The sequence below is a fragment of the Canis lupus genome, chromosome 22, assembly GCF_048164855.1.
Source record: "Canis lupus baileyi chromosome 22, mCanLup2.hap1, whole genome shotgun sequence".
Classification (NCBI taxonomy): Eukaryota; Metazoa; Chordata; class Mammalia; order Carnivora; family Canidae; genus Canis; species Canis lupus.
In genome coordinates this window covers 36,649,475-36,667,504 of record NC_132859.1, presented here as the reverse complement: position 1 = coordinate 36,667,504, position 18,030 = coordinate 36,649,475, and the positions used below count along the sequence as shown (strand labels likewise).

The window sequence follows — 18,030 nt, the reverse complement described above, 5'->3', positions numbered from 1 at the left end:
AACCCTCACAATACTCCATGAGGAATAATTTTCCCATCTTCTGAGAGGAACTTGCCTGGGGCTGCACTGCACAGCTAGCTAAGCTCTGGCTGGTCCAGAGGGTAAGCCCAAGCTGGCCTCTCCACCATCGGCACTCCTGTCCTTTTGCTCTAATGATGCCCGTCTCAGAGGCAGAGATAATACGGCAAACTAAGAACAAGTTATTATGATGGCTAAAACTAAGATATAAAAACTTAATATATAAAAGAGAATTTAAATCCAGTCACAAAGAAGTTTAACAGGTTCATTTATTCATTATACATCTCTTGGGAGCATGAGGGAATAGAATTGAAGAAAAACAAGTTACAGAAGGAGCTTTTACTCCTCTATGATGAAATGCCTTGTGCAGGTCCTGGCCCATAAATAAGGGTGTGTTTCCTCATCTAGAAATGTAGGGATTAATTTAACCTCCAAGTCTTCTAACTACAGAATTCCAAAATAAGTCTGTAAATTTAAATACCTATATACATTGTATGCTATCAAAAACGAAAACAAATATTTGATTCAGATATATATTCTTCTATAATTCCCCAAGGAAGCATCAAAACATGCTGACCTGTATGTTTCACAGGCTAGAGAAGCAGAGTATAGAAGGAAATAAGAGATAACCAAACTAAGACCTCACAACGGCCAGTTAACAATACTAAAGTATTCTGCAATACTATCAATAATGTAGACAATAAAAAATGGGGAGATAAAAAAAAATGGGGAGATAAAACAGAAAGCACTTGGGGCGTCTGGGTGGCTCAGTCAGTTAAGCATCTGATTCTTGGTTTTGGCTCAGGTCAGAGTTGTGAGACTGAGCCCCACATCGGGCTCTGAGCTCACCATGGAGTCTGCTTGAGATTCTTTCCCCCTCTCTTGGCCCCACCCCTGCTCATGCTTGCACATGCACTCTCTCTAAAACTAAGCTCTTAAAAAAAAAAAAAAAGGAAGCACTTACATTCAAAGAACTTTGCAAATTTTAATTATAATATTCAACTAAATGTCAGTGAACATGATATTTAAGAATTATTTTTAAATTGATTAACTTCAAAAATCTAAAATTACCTTTGTATCCTTCATTTGATAACTTCCCAAAAGTGAAATTCTATTAATCCCCAAATCACAAGGCTGACAAATCATCTAACTCAGTACTTTTTCATTAGAAGAGACAAAAAAGCCCATCTATAATATATTCTACAGATCAATCTGTTCATGAAAAGGAATTTGCTAAGTCATATGGAAAATCCTGTATTTTTGTTTGCTGACCTCATATTCTTAGCTCACATACCTTGACAAGATCTTTAATAAATATGTTGCTTAATATTTAACAAACTGAAATCTCAGACTCAACTAAAAATATCAAAGATTTTATGGGACAAACTACAGAATCCAGTACATGTAAGATTACCTACAACATATATTACATGCTCTTATTTACAACATATATGCATACACACAGAGCAGCACGAACAATGTGATGACTACTCACTGAGCAGTTAGACATTCTTTCAATGCAGAATTTTCTTTCCGGCATTTTACTACCATAAGGATTCCAGAGTCCTTGCAACATCTGGTAAAATCTGAAAAAGTGGAAAGAAAAAAAAAAGACTTGCAGTTACATCAAAGATTTATTCGAGAGAAAGAGAGCAAGAGAAAGAGAGAGAGAGCGCACGCACATGGGGCTTTGGTGCAGAGCGGGGGAGTCCCAAGTACATTCTGTGCTGAGTATGGAGCCCAACACGGGGCTTGATCCCACAACCCCAAGATCATGACCTGAACCGAAACCAAGAGTCATCCGGTTGTTCAACCAACTTTACCACCCAGGCACTCCTAATTTTTAACAACTCTAAAATACTCATCAATTTAACATCTCTTACCCAGATTGTGCTTGGCACATAATACACACTCCACAACAGACATGCACATGAATAAAAGGCAGAATAGGACAAGTGCCATTAACTGCAGAAATAAAGGATGAACTCCAAAAGAGGGGAGAGAGGACCTCTGAAGAGGCCTCACAGAGATAGAAGGGAACAGAGAATAAGTTCGATTTCTAACAGAGAAAAGGGATATCTTTTATAAGGAATGAGTATGAGAGTAACAGAGGAGTTGTTTCCAGACACAGGCAACTGCTGTCTAGTCTCTGCATGTCACCTGATGGCATCAAGGCACCCCCTTTAGGACAATCCTGTCATGGGGCCTTAATACCTGGTAATAGGGGTCCCACTCCATTCCTAAGTCAACTCTTAGATGCCCCTGAAAACCGCTGTCTAATTTCCATTCTGGTGTTTGCCTTTTAAGTTGTACTGAGCCCTTGGCATCCTGCCTCCTCAGCACTCTCACCCCAACCATAATCCAGTTTGCTTCGGGGCAGACTCAGTCCTGCCTTATTCCTTCCACAGGACAGTGCGCTTCGCGGCAGCTACTCCCCTACTTGTCCACTGGCTGCTCTAGTCTCAGCTCTGCCATTTCCAACCTGCTGTAAGTAATCAACCATTTCCACATCAGACTAAAATACACTATCTTCCTCACAAAGAAGGTGTAGGAAAAACATGTTTTCTGAATCTTTTATAACTCCTTTAATGCAAAAATCAAGATTTCCCTCTTTTTTTGAGTTATGCATTATCCTTCTGGTTACTAAAGAATATAATTTGTAATTATCTTAAAGCAAGCAGGTAAAAAACAAAAAACAAAAAACAAAAAACAAACTAACAAAAACAAAAACAAAAACAAAAACAAAAAAACCCCAAAAAAAGCAAGCAGGTAATTCAGGGGTCTCCAGAAGACAGGTAATACATACCAAAAATAATTTTAAACCCAAGCACACTGGAAATGATTGAGATTTATTAAATGCATAAAGAACTCATCAGAAGGGCTTCGCTGGACAAGAGCCCTACAAAACAGACATCTGTATCTATCTGAAGTGTCACAGCATACTCTGAAGGGCAAGTGGTAAAATGGGGACAAGGACAACAGATGCAGGAAATTAATTCAAAATTTTAATGTGTGTGATCGCATGAAACTGGGTGACATGCAATAACACTCCACATCAAAGACACACAGCATGAGCTTCCTGTAGCTGCTGCTTCTCCACTGCCGGCAGTCCCACCGTTGCTCTCTGATGCCTGAACCCATCAGGTGTCCTTCTTTACTTCACCTACAGACATTCTGTCCCACTTCGTGCACATGAGCTGGACTCAGGAGCCAAATCAGACCAAGGCAATTGCCTTTGTGACCTTGACTAAGGACTTCCTCCAACTCAGAAAGGCAAAACAGACTTACAATCAGCTCACTGGAGATAAGTGGAGATGCTGAGGGGTGGCTGGCTACATGGGTCTCAAAAAGCCCATTAACTCTCACTATGGAATGTAATTAGCATTCCTACATGTGAATTTTTCTATTTACAGCATGATATTAAGATCTACTTTTTACAAGCAACAGTTAGGATTCTGAGTAAGAATTAAGACCTGGGAACCCAATTTGTGGGACATCTGGGTGGCTCAGTTGATTAAGCATCTGCCTTCGGCTTAGGTCATGATCTTGGGATCCTGGGATTGAGCCCCGTAACAAGATTCCTGCTCAACGGATGTCCGCTTCTCTCTCTCCCTCTGTGCCTCCCCCCTACTTGTGCTCATGCCCTCTCTCAAATAAATGTTAAAAATCCTAAGGCAAAAAAAAAAAAAAAAAAGACCTCATATATCCTCAAAGGGAATATGTACATAAAGTTATCCCAGAAGTGACTAAAGCTGGCTAAGGTCTTCTTTAAGGGAACTGCCACATTCCATAGTGGTGAAGAACCATGGACTGATTGCTCTGCATCATCCAACCTTACTGTAACCTCACTAGACCTGCAGCAGACCAGTTCATGCTAAGATAGTGTCTAGAAGAAAAATCATTAGCATCATGAATTTGCCTAATGAAAATACATTAGGTGATCAAGAACCCTCCTTTCCTGGAAATGCAAACACAATGGCTATTATCAAAAGTCCACTTTCTGAGTTTAATAAACCCAATACTTTTACATTTGATAGATCACAACATAATGCTTAAAACACTATTATTTTCAGATCCATTTTTCCTAATATGAATAAAGATATTCTTGATAGGGAATTGATGTAAGATAGCATTTACGTGATCTGACCACACTTATGCACAGTCTATATATTTTCACACTTATCCAAATCTCTTCAGGAATAACCGTGACTGGCCTATAGCCTCAAGCTGTTTGTAAGGTTTTTGTCACTTGTTTAGCTACAAGATTTTAATGAGGATCTTGCTTTCATACCATATTAGCATACGTTCATATAATAATGATGTTGCTAATACTGCCAACTGATTTCTAAAACAGTATTCTAAAAAAATAATAAAAATAAATAAATATAACAGTATTCCAAGGCATCCAAATAAATTCTTTGTCTTCCAATGCTAAATGTCATAAAGCTTAAATGCTCATATATAATATTACCATTAAAGATTATGAAAACAAAAGTTCATGCATTTAAGCATATCTTAAGGAAATGCAAATGAATATCAATAAACAAAAACAGAGATTAAAAAATTATTTCACAATTTAAGAACCTAAAGAGAGCATTTAAGACTTTCTTTAAAATGTCAAGAACATGGCACCTATTCTTCTCAAACTATTCCCAAAAATAGAAGAGGAAAACTCCCAAGTTCATTATACAAGAACAGTATCACCCCGATACCAAAACCAGATAAAGACACTACAAAAAAGGAAAACTATTGGCCAGTATCTCTGATGAACATAGATTCTTAAGTTCCCAATAAAATATAAAAACACTGATTTCAACAATACATTTAAAAATTCACAATAGTGGGATTTATTCCAGGGATATAAGAGTGGCTCATTATTCACAAATCAATCAATGTGATAGATCACATTAACAAGACAAAGGGATCAAAAATCATTTGATCATCTTGACAGATGCAGAAAAAGCAGCTGATAAGATGTAAGAACAAAGGAGGTTCAGAGGGAACATACGTCAACATAATAAAGGTCATATATGAAAAATCCATGGTTTATATCATACTCAATGGTGAAAAACAGAGCTTTTCCTAAAAATCAGGAACAAGACAAGGAAGCCCATTCTGCTTTTTTTCAACACAGTTCTGGGAGTCCTTGCTATAGCAATCAGACAAGAAAAATAAATAAAAGGTATCCAACTTGGTAAGGAAGAAATAAAACTGTCACTATTTGCAGATGACATGATATGGTACACAGAAGAACTTAAATACTCCATCCAAGAACAATTAGAAGTGATAAATGAATTCGGTAAACTTGTAGTATATAAAACTAATACACAGAAATTGGTTGTGTTTCTGATAATGAGGTAACAGAAACTAAAACCATTCCACTTACAATTGTACCAAAAAGAACAAAATATGTCCTATACCTTGAAAACTATAAAACATTGAGGAAAGAAATTGAAGACAATACAAATGGAAAGATATTCCATGCTTATGGATTGGAAGAATAAATATTGTTAAAATGCCCATAATACACAAAGTGACCTACAGATTCAATGCAATCCCTATCAAAATACCAATAGCATTTTTCACAGAACTAGAACAAATAATCTTAAAGCTTATTTGGAACCACAAAGAACCTGAATAGCCAAAGCAATTTTGAGAAAGAACAAAGCTAGATCACAGTCCCAGATTTCAAGTTATAATATAAAGCTGTAATAAAACAATATAATACCAGCATAAAAAACAGACACAAAGATCAATTAAACAGAATAGAAAGCCAAGAAATAAACCCACACTTATACAATTAATCTTTGATAAAGGAGGCAAGAATATGCAATGGGGAAATGACATTCTCTTCAACAAATGGTGCTGGGAAAACCAGAGAGCTATATACAAAAGAATGAAACTGGACTACTGTCTTATACCATATACAAAAATAAACTCCAAATGGATTAATGGCCTAACTATGAGACTTGAAACCATAAAACTACAAAAAACTCCTAGAAGAAAACATTAGCAGTAATCTCTTTGACATCAGCCTTGGAAACATTTTTTTTTTTTTTAAGATATGTCTCCTGAGGCAAGAGAAGCAAAAACAAATATAAACTACTGGGACCAGATCAAAATAAAAAACTTCTGCACAGCAAAGGAGACTATCAACAGAATGAAAAGGTAACCTACTGAATGGGAGAAGATATTTGCAAAAATTTGATATTTAAAAGAAATGTAAAATCTTAGGGGGATATTCAGATTCATTATGTCCATCTGTTAGAAAATTAAATAAGATGTGATTCTAACAAAGAGCATTTAGTATGTAGCTCTTGGAAGAGACAGGACTTCTACTTATGAAAAACCAAAAGGCAATGATATAGTAATACTGGGCAGGTTTTAAAATGGTTCTTGGATATTTTCTAGGGAAGACTGCAGAGTAGGAAGACTCTAAGCTCACCTTGTCCTACAATACAACTAGGTAACACTGACATCAGTTGAAAATGATCTCAAGACTGGCAAAACAAACCCTGCATTGAAATGTAGAGAAGAGGCCACCTGAAGGAAGGTAGAAAGGGTAGAGACATGGTGGGGAACTAAATGGACCTATGGGATTGTCATGGGAGAGAAGGATACTAGGCATGTGGAGAGAAAAGAGAAAGACTCTCATACTGAAGAGCCCACATGGAAAAGACAAATCCCCATAACATTTGGCTTTGAACACCAAAGGGGTCAAATTTCATGAGTTCTTACAATCAGCAGAGCTTAACACTGGGAACACCAAATACCAGTGGGCTCAAGTTCTGGGAGAGCTGGGAGGGCAAGAGGAAACCAAATCCTCATCCTTAAAGAGACAGCACAACAAACAGCCCTCAGAGATGCAGCATGGAAGCAGCAGTTTGAAAAATGTCTGGGGCATAGAGAGGGGAGAGTTATTTTAGTCATCTCGGGGATTGTCCCCCAAGGGACGAGGACCACTGGGGGAACTCTCCAGGGACAAAGGAGCTGACAAGCGCAGTTGCTCACTCCTGTCCCCTAGCATAAACACAAGCCACCTGCCAGAACCAGCCTAGCACCAACACTTGCCACCTAACTAGCTAACAGTGTGCCATCCCCTGCTCCCCCAAAATATTGCCAACACTGCAGCTCCTATTACAGTGAGCTTCTACAGAGCAGCCCCCTCCAATACACTCTTGGCCAGAGCCCATCCAAAGCAGTACCATAGCCTAGCAGTGTGCAAGCATCCATGATCGGGGCCAGCACCACTCCAAAGTGACTCCTGCCCTGGAGAGAAGGGAAGATAACCACACACACTAGTCTGAATGGTATGGGTCAAAGAGTCTGATTGCAGGTTATGCATAGCAATGAAAGCTTCTCAGGGGACAACAAAGGGAAAGTGCCCTACAGACTGGTGCTACTACATCCCTAGCAAACACTTGGTCTGACTCAACTCAAACCCAAAGTGGCTTCTGAATGGTCCACTAATACCACAGGAACCAAACACTGCCCACAACAGGTGGAGAGCCACTGCAGACAACTAAACTGAAGGAAGAGGGGCCAAACCATGACATTGGGGAGAATGCGACACACATAGAAGACACCCCTGAAGTGCCAGGTTCCCTTAAACAGAGGACACTGAACTGTATGGCATTACAAGACCTCTTATTCATTAGGCCACTACTTTCAAGAGCTGAAAACATAAAACAGACACAGAGTTAGACAAATTGAGGACAGAGGAAAAATGTCTCAAATGAAAGACCAGAACAAAATCATAGCAAATGACCTAAGAAATATGGAGAAAAGTTGTATGTCTGATGGAGAATTTAAAGTAATAAATCATAAAGATAACTCACTGGACTTGAGAGAAAAGTGGAAGACTTCAGTGAGATCCTTAACAAAGAGACAGAAAACATAAAAAAGAAAATCACAGGTGAACTCAATAAATGAAATTAACATACCTGATGGAATAAATAGTGGACTAGAGGAAGTAAAAGAACAAACCAGTTACTTAGAGGACAGAGTAATGTAATGGAAAGCAATCAAGATGAGTAGGTGACAAACCAAAACTAGACAAAACAAAACAAACAAAAAACAACCCAAAACAAAACAGGATGAAAATAGACTTATGGAAGTCAGCCACATCATCAAGCATACCAATGTCCACGTTATAGGAATACCAGAAGAGTAAGAGAAAGAAAAGGAGGCAAAAATATACTTGAAGAATTAATAGCTGAAAACTTCTCAAAACTGAAGAAGAAAACAAATCAAGACTGAGGAGGCATACAATGCCCCAAACAAAATTAACCCAAGGAAGTCCACACCAAGACAAAAAATAATTAAAATGGCAAGAAGTAGTGATAAAGAGAATTTTAAAAGCACCAAGAAAAAAAAAACAAAACAAAAAACAGGTTACATACAAGGGCAACCAAGGAGGCATACAATGCCCCAAAGTTAACCCAAGGAAGTCCACACCAAGACAAAAAATAATTAAAATGGCAAGAAGTAGTGATAAAGAGAATTTTAAAAGCGCCAAAAAAAAAACAAAAAACAAAAAACAACAAACAAAACAAAACAAAACAAAACAGGTTACATACAAGGGTAACCTCATAAGGCTATCAGTTGATTTCTCAGCAGAAACTTTATAGGGCAGAAGAAAGTGGCTGATATATTCAAAGTGCTGAAAGGAAACACACACACACACACACACACACACACACACACACACACACACAAACATGCAGCCAAGATTACTCTATCCAGCAAGGCTATCATTCAGAATAGAAGGAGAGATAAAGAGTCTCCCAAACAAAAGTTAAAAGAACTCATCACCACTAAACCAGCCCTACAAGGAATAGTAAGGGGGACTCTGAGTGGAAAAGAAAGATTATAAGCAGGAATAAGAAAAAAGGCAGCACCAAAGCAGTAAAAATATGTTTTTCTGTCAAAATCACTCCAGGAACTCACAAAATAAAAGGTGTAAAGTATGAAACCATATACCTAAACATGAAGGGGAGAGGCATAAAAAATGGATTCAAACTTAGTGACCATCAAATTAAGAGACTACTATATGCGGAAGATATTATAAACAAACCCAAAATAAAACACTAGTAGTAGATATGCAAAAATAAAATAATAAATAAAGAGAAAAGAATCCAAGTATATCACTAAAGAAAGCCAAATAATAGTAAGAGAAGACAGCAAGGGGAAAAAAGGAACAGAGAACTACAAAAACAACCATAAAACAAAAATAGCTGTAAGTACATACTTACCAATAATTACTTTAAATGTAAATAAACTAAAGGCTTCAAACAAAGGCACAGGGTGATGGAATGGATTAAAAAAAAAAAAAAAAGACCCATCTATATACTGCCTACAAGAGACTCGTTTCAGATCTAAAGACACCTGTAGTTGAAAGTGAAGGGAGGGGATCCCTGGGTGGCTCAGCGGTTTAGCGCCTGCCTTTGGCCCAGGGCGCGATCCTGGAGTCCCGGGATCAAGTCCCACATCAGGCTCCCTGCATGGAGCCTGCTTCTCCCTCTGCCTGTGTCTCTGCCTCTTTCTCCCCCTATGTCTATCATGAATAAATAAAATCTTAAAAAAAAAAAAAAAAGTGAAGGGAGAGAGAAGCAATTATCTTGCAAATGGATGGGAAAAGAAGCCACAGTAGCAATAATTCTATCAGACAAAACAGACATTAAAACAAACATTGTAACAAGAGACCAAGAAAAAAAAAAGGACAATATATAATCAATCATAGAGCAGATAATTCAACAAGATATAACAATTGTACATATTCATGCACTCAACATGGGAGCACCCAGATACATTAAAAAAGGTTAATAACAAACGTAAAGGAAGTAATCAAGAGTAATATAATAATAGCAGGAGATTTTCACACCCAACTTGCATCAATGGGCAGATCATCCAAACAGAAAATCAAGGAAACAGGGGCTCTGAATGATATACATTGGGCAAGATGGATCTATCAGATATATTCAGAACATTCCATCCTAGAACATCAGAATATACATTGTTTTCAAGAGCACATGGAATATTCTCCAGAAGTGATCAAACATTAGGCCACAAAACAAGTTTCAACAAATTCAAAAAGATTGAAGTCATGGCATGCATATTTTTGCACTTGATCTTAGCCAAAAGGCCGAGAAGCGATCACAATGTTATTAAACTAGCAACAAACTTCAAGAAAAAATCTGGAGGGACGCCTGGGTGGCTCAGTGGTTTAGCGCCTGCCTTCGGCCCAGGGTGTGACACTGAAGTCCCAGGATCAAGTCCCACTTCAGAATCCCTGCATGGAGCCTGCTTCTCCCTCTGCTGTCTCTGCCTCTCTCTGTGTGTCTCTTGTGAATAAATAAAATCTTTAAAAAAAGAAAAGAAAAAAAAAATCTGGAAAGAGCATAAATACATGCAGCTTAAATAACATGTAACTAAACAATGAATAGGTCAACCAAGAAATCAAAAAAGAAATTAAAAAAAAACTCATGGAGACAAATGAAAATGACAATACAATGTTCAAAATCTTTGCAGCAAAAGTGGTTCTAAAAGGGACATTTAGAGCAGCAATATAGGACTACCTCAAAGCAAGAAAAATCTCAAATAAACAAATTAACCCTACACTTCACAGAACTAGAAAAAGAACAAACAAAACCCAAACCAGTAGAAGGAAAGATATGATAAAGATTAGAGCACAAATAAATGAAAGAGAAACTTAAAAAACAATAAAAAGATCAACAGAATTGATAAACCTTTACCCAGATTCATAGAGAGAAAGAGAGAAAGAAGACGCAAATAAATAAAATCAGAAATTGAAAGAGAAAAAAACAGCAGCACAGAAATACAAACAATTGTAAGAGAATATTATGAAAAATAATATGCCAACAAAATGGACAACCTAGAAGAAATACCAAAATTCCTAGAAACATATAAACTACCAAAACTGAACCAGGAATAGAAAATGTCAACACACCGACTACCAGCAGTGAAATTGAATCAGTAATCCAAAAACTCCCAATAAACAAAAGTCCAGGACCACACAGCTTGACAGGTGAATTCTACCAAACATTTAAAGAAAAGTTAATACCTCTTCTTTTAAAACCATTCCAAAAAATACAAGAGGAAGGAAAGTTTCCAAATTAATTCCGTAAGTCCAACATTATCCTGATATCAAAACCAGATAAAGACATTACAAAAAAAGGAGAGAACTATAGGCCAATATCACTGATGAACACAGATGCAAAAATTCTTAACAAAATATTAGCAAACTAAATCCAACAATACATTTAAAAAAATCACTTGCCACAATCAAATGGGATTTATTTACAGGATTCAAGGGTGGTTCAGTATTCTCAAATCAATGTGATATATCACATCAACAGGACAAAGGATTAAAACCATGATTGTCTCAAAAGATGCAGAAAAAGCACTCGACAAAGTACAATATCCATCCATGATTTAAAAAACCCTCAACAAAGTAGACTTAGAGGGAACATACCTCAATATTATAAAGGCCATCTATGTAAAGCCTACAACTACTATCTTTTTCACAGAACTAGAACCAACAAATCCTAAGATTTGTATGGAAGCACAGAAGACCTCAAACAGCCAAAGCAATTTTGGAAAAGGAAAACAAAACTGGAGGTATCACAATACCAGGTTTCAATTTATACTACAAAGCTGTAGTAATCAAAACAGTATGGTACTGACACAAAAACAAACAATAGACCAATGGAACAGAACAGAGTCCAGAAATAAGCCCACACTTACATGGTCAATTAATCTTCAACAAAGAAGGAAAGAATATGCAATGGGAAAAAGGAGAGTATCTTTAATAAACGGTGGTGGGAAAACTGAACAGCTATATGCAAAAGAATGAAACTGAACCACTTTCTCCCACTATACACATGAACTCAAAATGGATTAAAGACCTGTGAGACCTGAAACCATAAAAATTCTAGAAGAGAGCAGAGGGAGCAATTTCTCTGACAGTGTTGTAGCTACATTTTTCTAGATATGTCTCCTGAGGCAAGGGAAATAAAACCAAAAATAAACTACAGAGACTATACCAAAATAAAAAACTTCTGCATAGAATAGGAAACTGTCAACAAAACTAAAAGATAACTTACTGAATGGGAGATGATATTTGCAAATGATATATCTGATAAAGGGTTAGTATCCAAAATACATAAAAAACTTCAACTCAACCAACCAAATCCAAAATGATCCAATTAAAAATGGTCAGAAGACACGAATAGACATTTCTCCAAAGACGTCATACAAATGGCCAAGAGACACATGAAAAGATGCTCAACATCGCTCATCATCAGAAAAATCCAAATCTAAACTACAATGAGATATCACCTGACACCTGGCTAAAATGAAAAACAAAAGCAACAAGTGTTGGCAAAGATGTGGACAAAAAGGAACTTTCATGCACTGTTGATAAGAATGCAAACTGGTTTAGCCACTGTAAAAAACAATATGGAAGTTGCTCAGAAAATTAAAAATAGAAAAACTGTATGATCCATTAATTACCAAAAACTACATAAACATTAAATCAAAGGCATACATGCACCCCTATGTTTACTGAAGCATTATTTATAATAGCTGAATTATGGAAGCAGTCTAAATGTCCAGAGATGAATGGATAAAGAAGATATGGGTTGTGTATACATACACAGAAAGAAATATTATTCAGCCATGAAAAACAACGAAATCTTGCCATTTGCAACAACACAGATGGATCTATAGAGTATAATGCTAAACAAAATAAATCAGAGAAGGAAAAATACCATGTGATCACATTCATATGTGGAATTTAAGAAACAAAACAAATGAACAAAGGTAAAATGAGACAAACCAAAAAGACTCTTAACTACAGAGAACAAACAGATGACTATCAGAGGGGAGGTGGGTAGGAGGATGGCTGAAATAGGTGAAGGGCAAAGAGTACACTTATCTTGACAAACACTGAGTAATGTACAGAATTGCTATGTCACTATACTGTACACCTGAAATCAATATAACATTATATGTAACCTATACTGGAATTAAAATTTTGAAAATTATAATTAAAAAATTAAACATACATAAAGCTGTAAAAATAAGTGAATAAATAAAATGGGTCATTTTTAAAAAGAATTTATTGATTTTGAGAGAGAGTGTGCAAACAGTGGGTAGGGGGCAGAAGGAGAGGGAGAAAATCTCAAGCAGACTTCATGCTGAGCTCACCAGCCCGACACAAGACACAATCCGATGACCCTGAGATCATGACCTATGCCGAAATCAAGAGTCAGATGCTTAACGGACTGAGCCATCCAGGCACCCCCCAAATGGTTCTTGATTCATTCCTCCACTAGAAGAAACTGATTTCAGGTGGCTGTTTTGTTTGTTTTTCCATTTCCCCATGTAACTTCTTAATTCTTTTCAAGGTATTTAAAGGTGCTAATAATAGCAGTAAGAACAAAATGATAATGATAACAAAAATGATAACAAAATGATAATGGCAACTAAAATACACTGGGTATTTATTACACACTAGATACTATACTGAGTATATTTATTAGCTCACTTGAATTTTATAAAAGCACTCTCAGATAAACATTATTATTACCTTCATTTGCCAAATGAAGAAACTGGCCTTTAGGTTGTATCACATTTCTAAGACCACGGAGCTGGCACAGACTTGCCTAGAACCAGCCCTTTTCTAATTTTAGAAAAATACTTGTAGCTACTATTGAATCCCACTTACTTCTTCCAAATAAGAACACAAGAAAAATCTCCACATCTGGCTGCAATTTCCATGGTCACAGAATAAACTAAACCCAGGCCAGTTAGCTCACATAAGGTCACAATGAGAAGTCAGGAGTGAGCAGGGGTGCTCTATTATCACCATAGGAAAAAATAAGCTGTAGGCTTGTTGCTCCACCTTCTGCTACTTAGCAATCATGTGAAATTAAGTAACATCAGATACCTCATCATCTGGTCCCACCCACATTTTCTAGAATTAAATATATTTCAATATTTAAAGTAAGGATTTTACACTTTAGAAAGTGGCTTCTCCAAATGGTATACAATGAAACGCTAAATTCCGTGTTTCAGATTTTAAGTGCTACCAGCATTTGAAAGGTACACATTAGCATAGCCTAGTGTTGCTGAGGAAAGCACCCAACCAGCCCACCTTTTTAAAAAGACTACCTATACCAGATGCTTTGTCTCCCCAAATCACAGTATCCATGATCATTAATAATAGCAGAGGTAGAGGATTTAGGTGGTTAAGCAAGATAAATATAAATGAATGTGTCTGGTCATACAACATGTTTTTAAAAGATTTTATTTATTTATTCACGAGAAACACAGAGAGAAAGGCAGAAACACAGAGGGAGAAGCAGGTTCCCCATGGGGAGCCTGATGTAGGACTCTGAGATCACACCCTGAGCCAAAGGAAGATGCTCAACCACTGAGCCACCCAGGTGTCCCCATACCATACATTTTTGTTACACGTTCCCTCTCTTTGGAGCCCATTGTCTCCAAAGTTAAAAGAGCTGTCCTTTAACAAGCACTGATCAAAGCAGTGAACAAAGTGGCCCACCTCTGAACAAGGAACCTCCTAGGCTTCCTTGACAGCTCCTGGTGGGCGCTCTGCCCTCTCCTTCCCCTCTCGAGAAGCATGATCACACATGCTCACATGTGATCACACATGATCACACACTCAAGAGGTTTTACAGCCTCTTCTGGGGATAAGTATGAGCTACCAGTGACCATTTACCACAATTCACAGAGGGGCCAGGGAAGGACGAGCTGAGCTGCCTTGTTCCAGACTTCTGGGACTGAAATGGTGAAAGTGGGAAGGACTTCACATCACACTTAATCTAAACTCCTACTCAGTTCAGAAGGTCCTTATTAACCCTCTCTCTGCTTAAACACTGTGACAAAAAATTCCTTATCTCTCAAGGCAGCCAGTTCCTCTGCGCACGCATGTTGTGTGTGTGTGTGTGTGTGCACGCGCGCGTGTGTGTGTCAACGTTGAGAGGAGGATTTATAACTGGAAAAAAAAGAGTAAATCGAATGCTGCTTCCTCAAATGCTACAGGAAATAACATCCCTCTTGGTCCCTTCTCCTGGTTCAGAGTTAGTGTGAATGCTGCTTCTTCCACCTTATTGGATATGCTTTTCAGATTACAGGCAAAACCTGGTCACCCTCCTCATAATCTTCTCATTTGTCAAATTTATTTCTGTACTTAACACCTCACTTTGTTCCCCAAAGAATCTAAAAGAGCTTGGCATCTCCCTTACAAAACAGTAACAAGTTTTACAAACCCAAATGCAGTAGGCACTTAAAATATGAAAATAACTATGGCTAGGTCTTTCTTAACAAAACTAAATATATAAATAAATACTTAAATAAAAAAATCCTTTGTAGGGAATCATTAAGAGAATGACACATCACTAGCCATTCCTCACTCTACTTCTCTTAACTAAAACAAAATATATTTTTACCGAAGTAAAAATCAGCCTTAGACACCATTAAAAGCCACTTACCAGCCTTTTTTCACTCTAACACAATCATATCAACCACCAAAATAGAAATACTATACCGTGAAATACTATGCAGCCACTAAAAAAAAAAAGAAAAAAAACACTAATAGGGAATGATCCCTAGGAGTCAAACCGAAAAAGGAGGTGTAGACCAGTCCAGTAGAGCATGTTACCAATTCTGTTTAGAAGACACACACATCTGTGTATGTGTGCACATATACGTATCTACATAGACAGATGTTTATACAAACTCAAAATGGCTGTGGAAGAACAAGTAAGAAACTGGTAATTGTGGTTGCCTCCGAGGAGGAAAACTGGGGCTCGGGTGAGAGGTAAGAAATACGGAAATACGTTTGTATGGTGTCCGGGTAGTGGACATATGTGTCAACCTTCCAAAATGGAATTTTAAAAAAGGCAAGCAAGCAAGCAATAGCTCTAGGTGGAGAGGAGAGTAGAATCCAGCTCTGGCTTTGATGAGCAGAGTGAAAAAATACTCATGCAATTTCCTTCTTAAGCAAGTGTTTTCCCCTGAATGCTGGGAACCCCTCTATGTCTCACCAAGAACACCCCGTTCATCGCACTCTAGAGATACTTCTGCACAGATGGCTTCATTTCATTAAATGCTAATTGTTCTCAACTACAAATTTGGACATTCGTTTTTACAAAATACAGAGCTACATAGATCTTACTATTCCCATTATATCAATGCCAAGCGAAAAGCACTATTCCAAGGTAAGATGACACTATCAAAAGTCACACTATTGGCTTTCTTGTAATTTAACACGGTCACACCAATTGCCAAAATGGAAGAAATCTGACAATAACATGTGCTACCTTACTCATATATAGGTCCAAATCCTCCTTTTTAAAAAGAAAAAAAAGAATAAAAGACACACTATGCTAAATTTAATTAGACATTTACTAAGTGTAGTGTCCCTAGTTAACAAGGCAAATCGATCCTTTCAGTTCTGGCTGCAGTTTATTTAAAGACTTTACAATTTTACTACTTAAGAGCAAGTCCTATGGAGGTGTTATCTCACCATTTATATTTTCACAACACTTATGATATTGCTATCACACTCTTAAAATAAATGAAAAGCCCATGCCACATTTCAGACCAATGTAATGCTACAGACTCTATTTTTATTTCTAGAAATAAACATTAAAATAATTCTGTATTGCTCACTTTATTCTTGCAATGCTGAACATTAAAAAAAAGTAAAACTAAGTTTTTTTTTTTAAGTCCCAGGTATACTTGAAAAGCAGAAGTTTAATTACTTGGCTTTAAAATTAGGCACTAGAAAAAAACATTATAAAATTCTCACAACAATAGCATTTGTGACAAAATTATTATCCTTTTAATTTTCTATTAAATTGTGATTAGCTTGCTACTTTAAAGATTAGTTTGTGTACAGAACGAATTTAGTGGTGCATTTAATGAGACAAGAAGGTAGAATGATGAACATGAAAAGATTATTTCACATTGTAGTGCATGAGCTATTTGATAATTCTAACATAGTACAAAAGAAAGCTTCTCTCTAGATTGATCACGGTTCAGTTAACATCACTGAATATCTAATACCTCCAACTCAATTAATTCTCACCTGATTAAGATCAGACTGATATTCAAACTAAATCATCTCTCCAGTCAAGTAGAAATCAATATTTCTGATTTTACTTTTAAATTACAATAGAAAATAAAACGCACGCATCTTCAATATGCCAAGAGTAGCTTTTCTATTCTAGTCTACCATGGCATGGATAACACAGTTGATTAAAGAATTATTCTAATTTGAGCACCGATATGTAGCAGAACCTGATTAATTTGAACACAGAGATGGAATAAAGTAATTAAATATATCTTATACAGGGCAAATAGAAAATTGACATAAAGTAAACTTGACTTCTTTAAAACAAACCTCACTATTTATCAGCTCAAGTAGTTAGGAACATGGTTTTATTAAAGATTGATTACTCTGACAGAAGAGTCTTATTGCAGGCACGGATATTTAAGAGATGGGCAGACACAGTTCTTTTTAGATCATACTCTTTCTACTACTGTGACCTCCAAAATGGATGCACGTAATGCACGTACCAAAAAACGACCAAATATGACTTTCCTAGAAAAAAAGAGATACTAATTCTTGCTGAACAAGGTAAAAATCAGTGAATCCTAAAATAAGATATTTACATAATTTTAACTCTTAATACTGATGGGAAAATAGATTTTCCTCTGCTTTCAATCCTTAATGCCACTTCAAATTTAAGATAAAGGAGAAGAGTAAAGACAAATTATTTGTTGGATTAAATGAATATAAAATAATACTTTGTTTGTTAGCCAACTCAATAATTCAGATGAAAGTGACAGAAAATTTTCAAATTCTAAACAATATACTGAAGAAAGCAAAATCACACAGCTAAATGTACTATTAAAATTGAAAATAAAATTTTGAGCATATTTAATGTGTGCCAAACA

At 36.7% G+C, this 18,030-nt stretch overlaps 1 protein-coding gene across 2 annotated transcripts in view; it reads right to left on the bottom strand.

Moving 5' to 3' along the window:
* The window catches only part of CMC1 (C-X9-C motif containing 1), an 84,694-nt gene that overhangs the window by 2,506 nt on the left and 64,158 nt on the right, over window positions 1-18,030 (bottom strand). Inside the window, exons 1-2 of one of the 2 annotated variants that reach the window (XM_072793094.1) lie at window positions 1,701-1,809; window positions 1,514-1,604 (exon numbers count right to left, since the gene is read on the bottom strand). In XM_072793094.1, the coding sequence (XP_072649195.1) occupies window positions 1,514-1,604; window positions 1,701-1,794 (185 nt within the window). In that variant the 5' untranslated portion in view covers window positions 1,795-1,809. Of the gene's footprint in view, window positions 1-1,513; window positions 1,605-1,700; window positions 1,810-18,030 lie in introns of those variants that run through there. The other variant, XM_072793093.1, reaches the window with a different exon arrangement.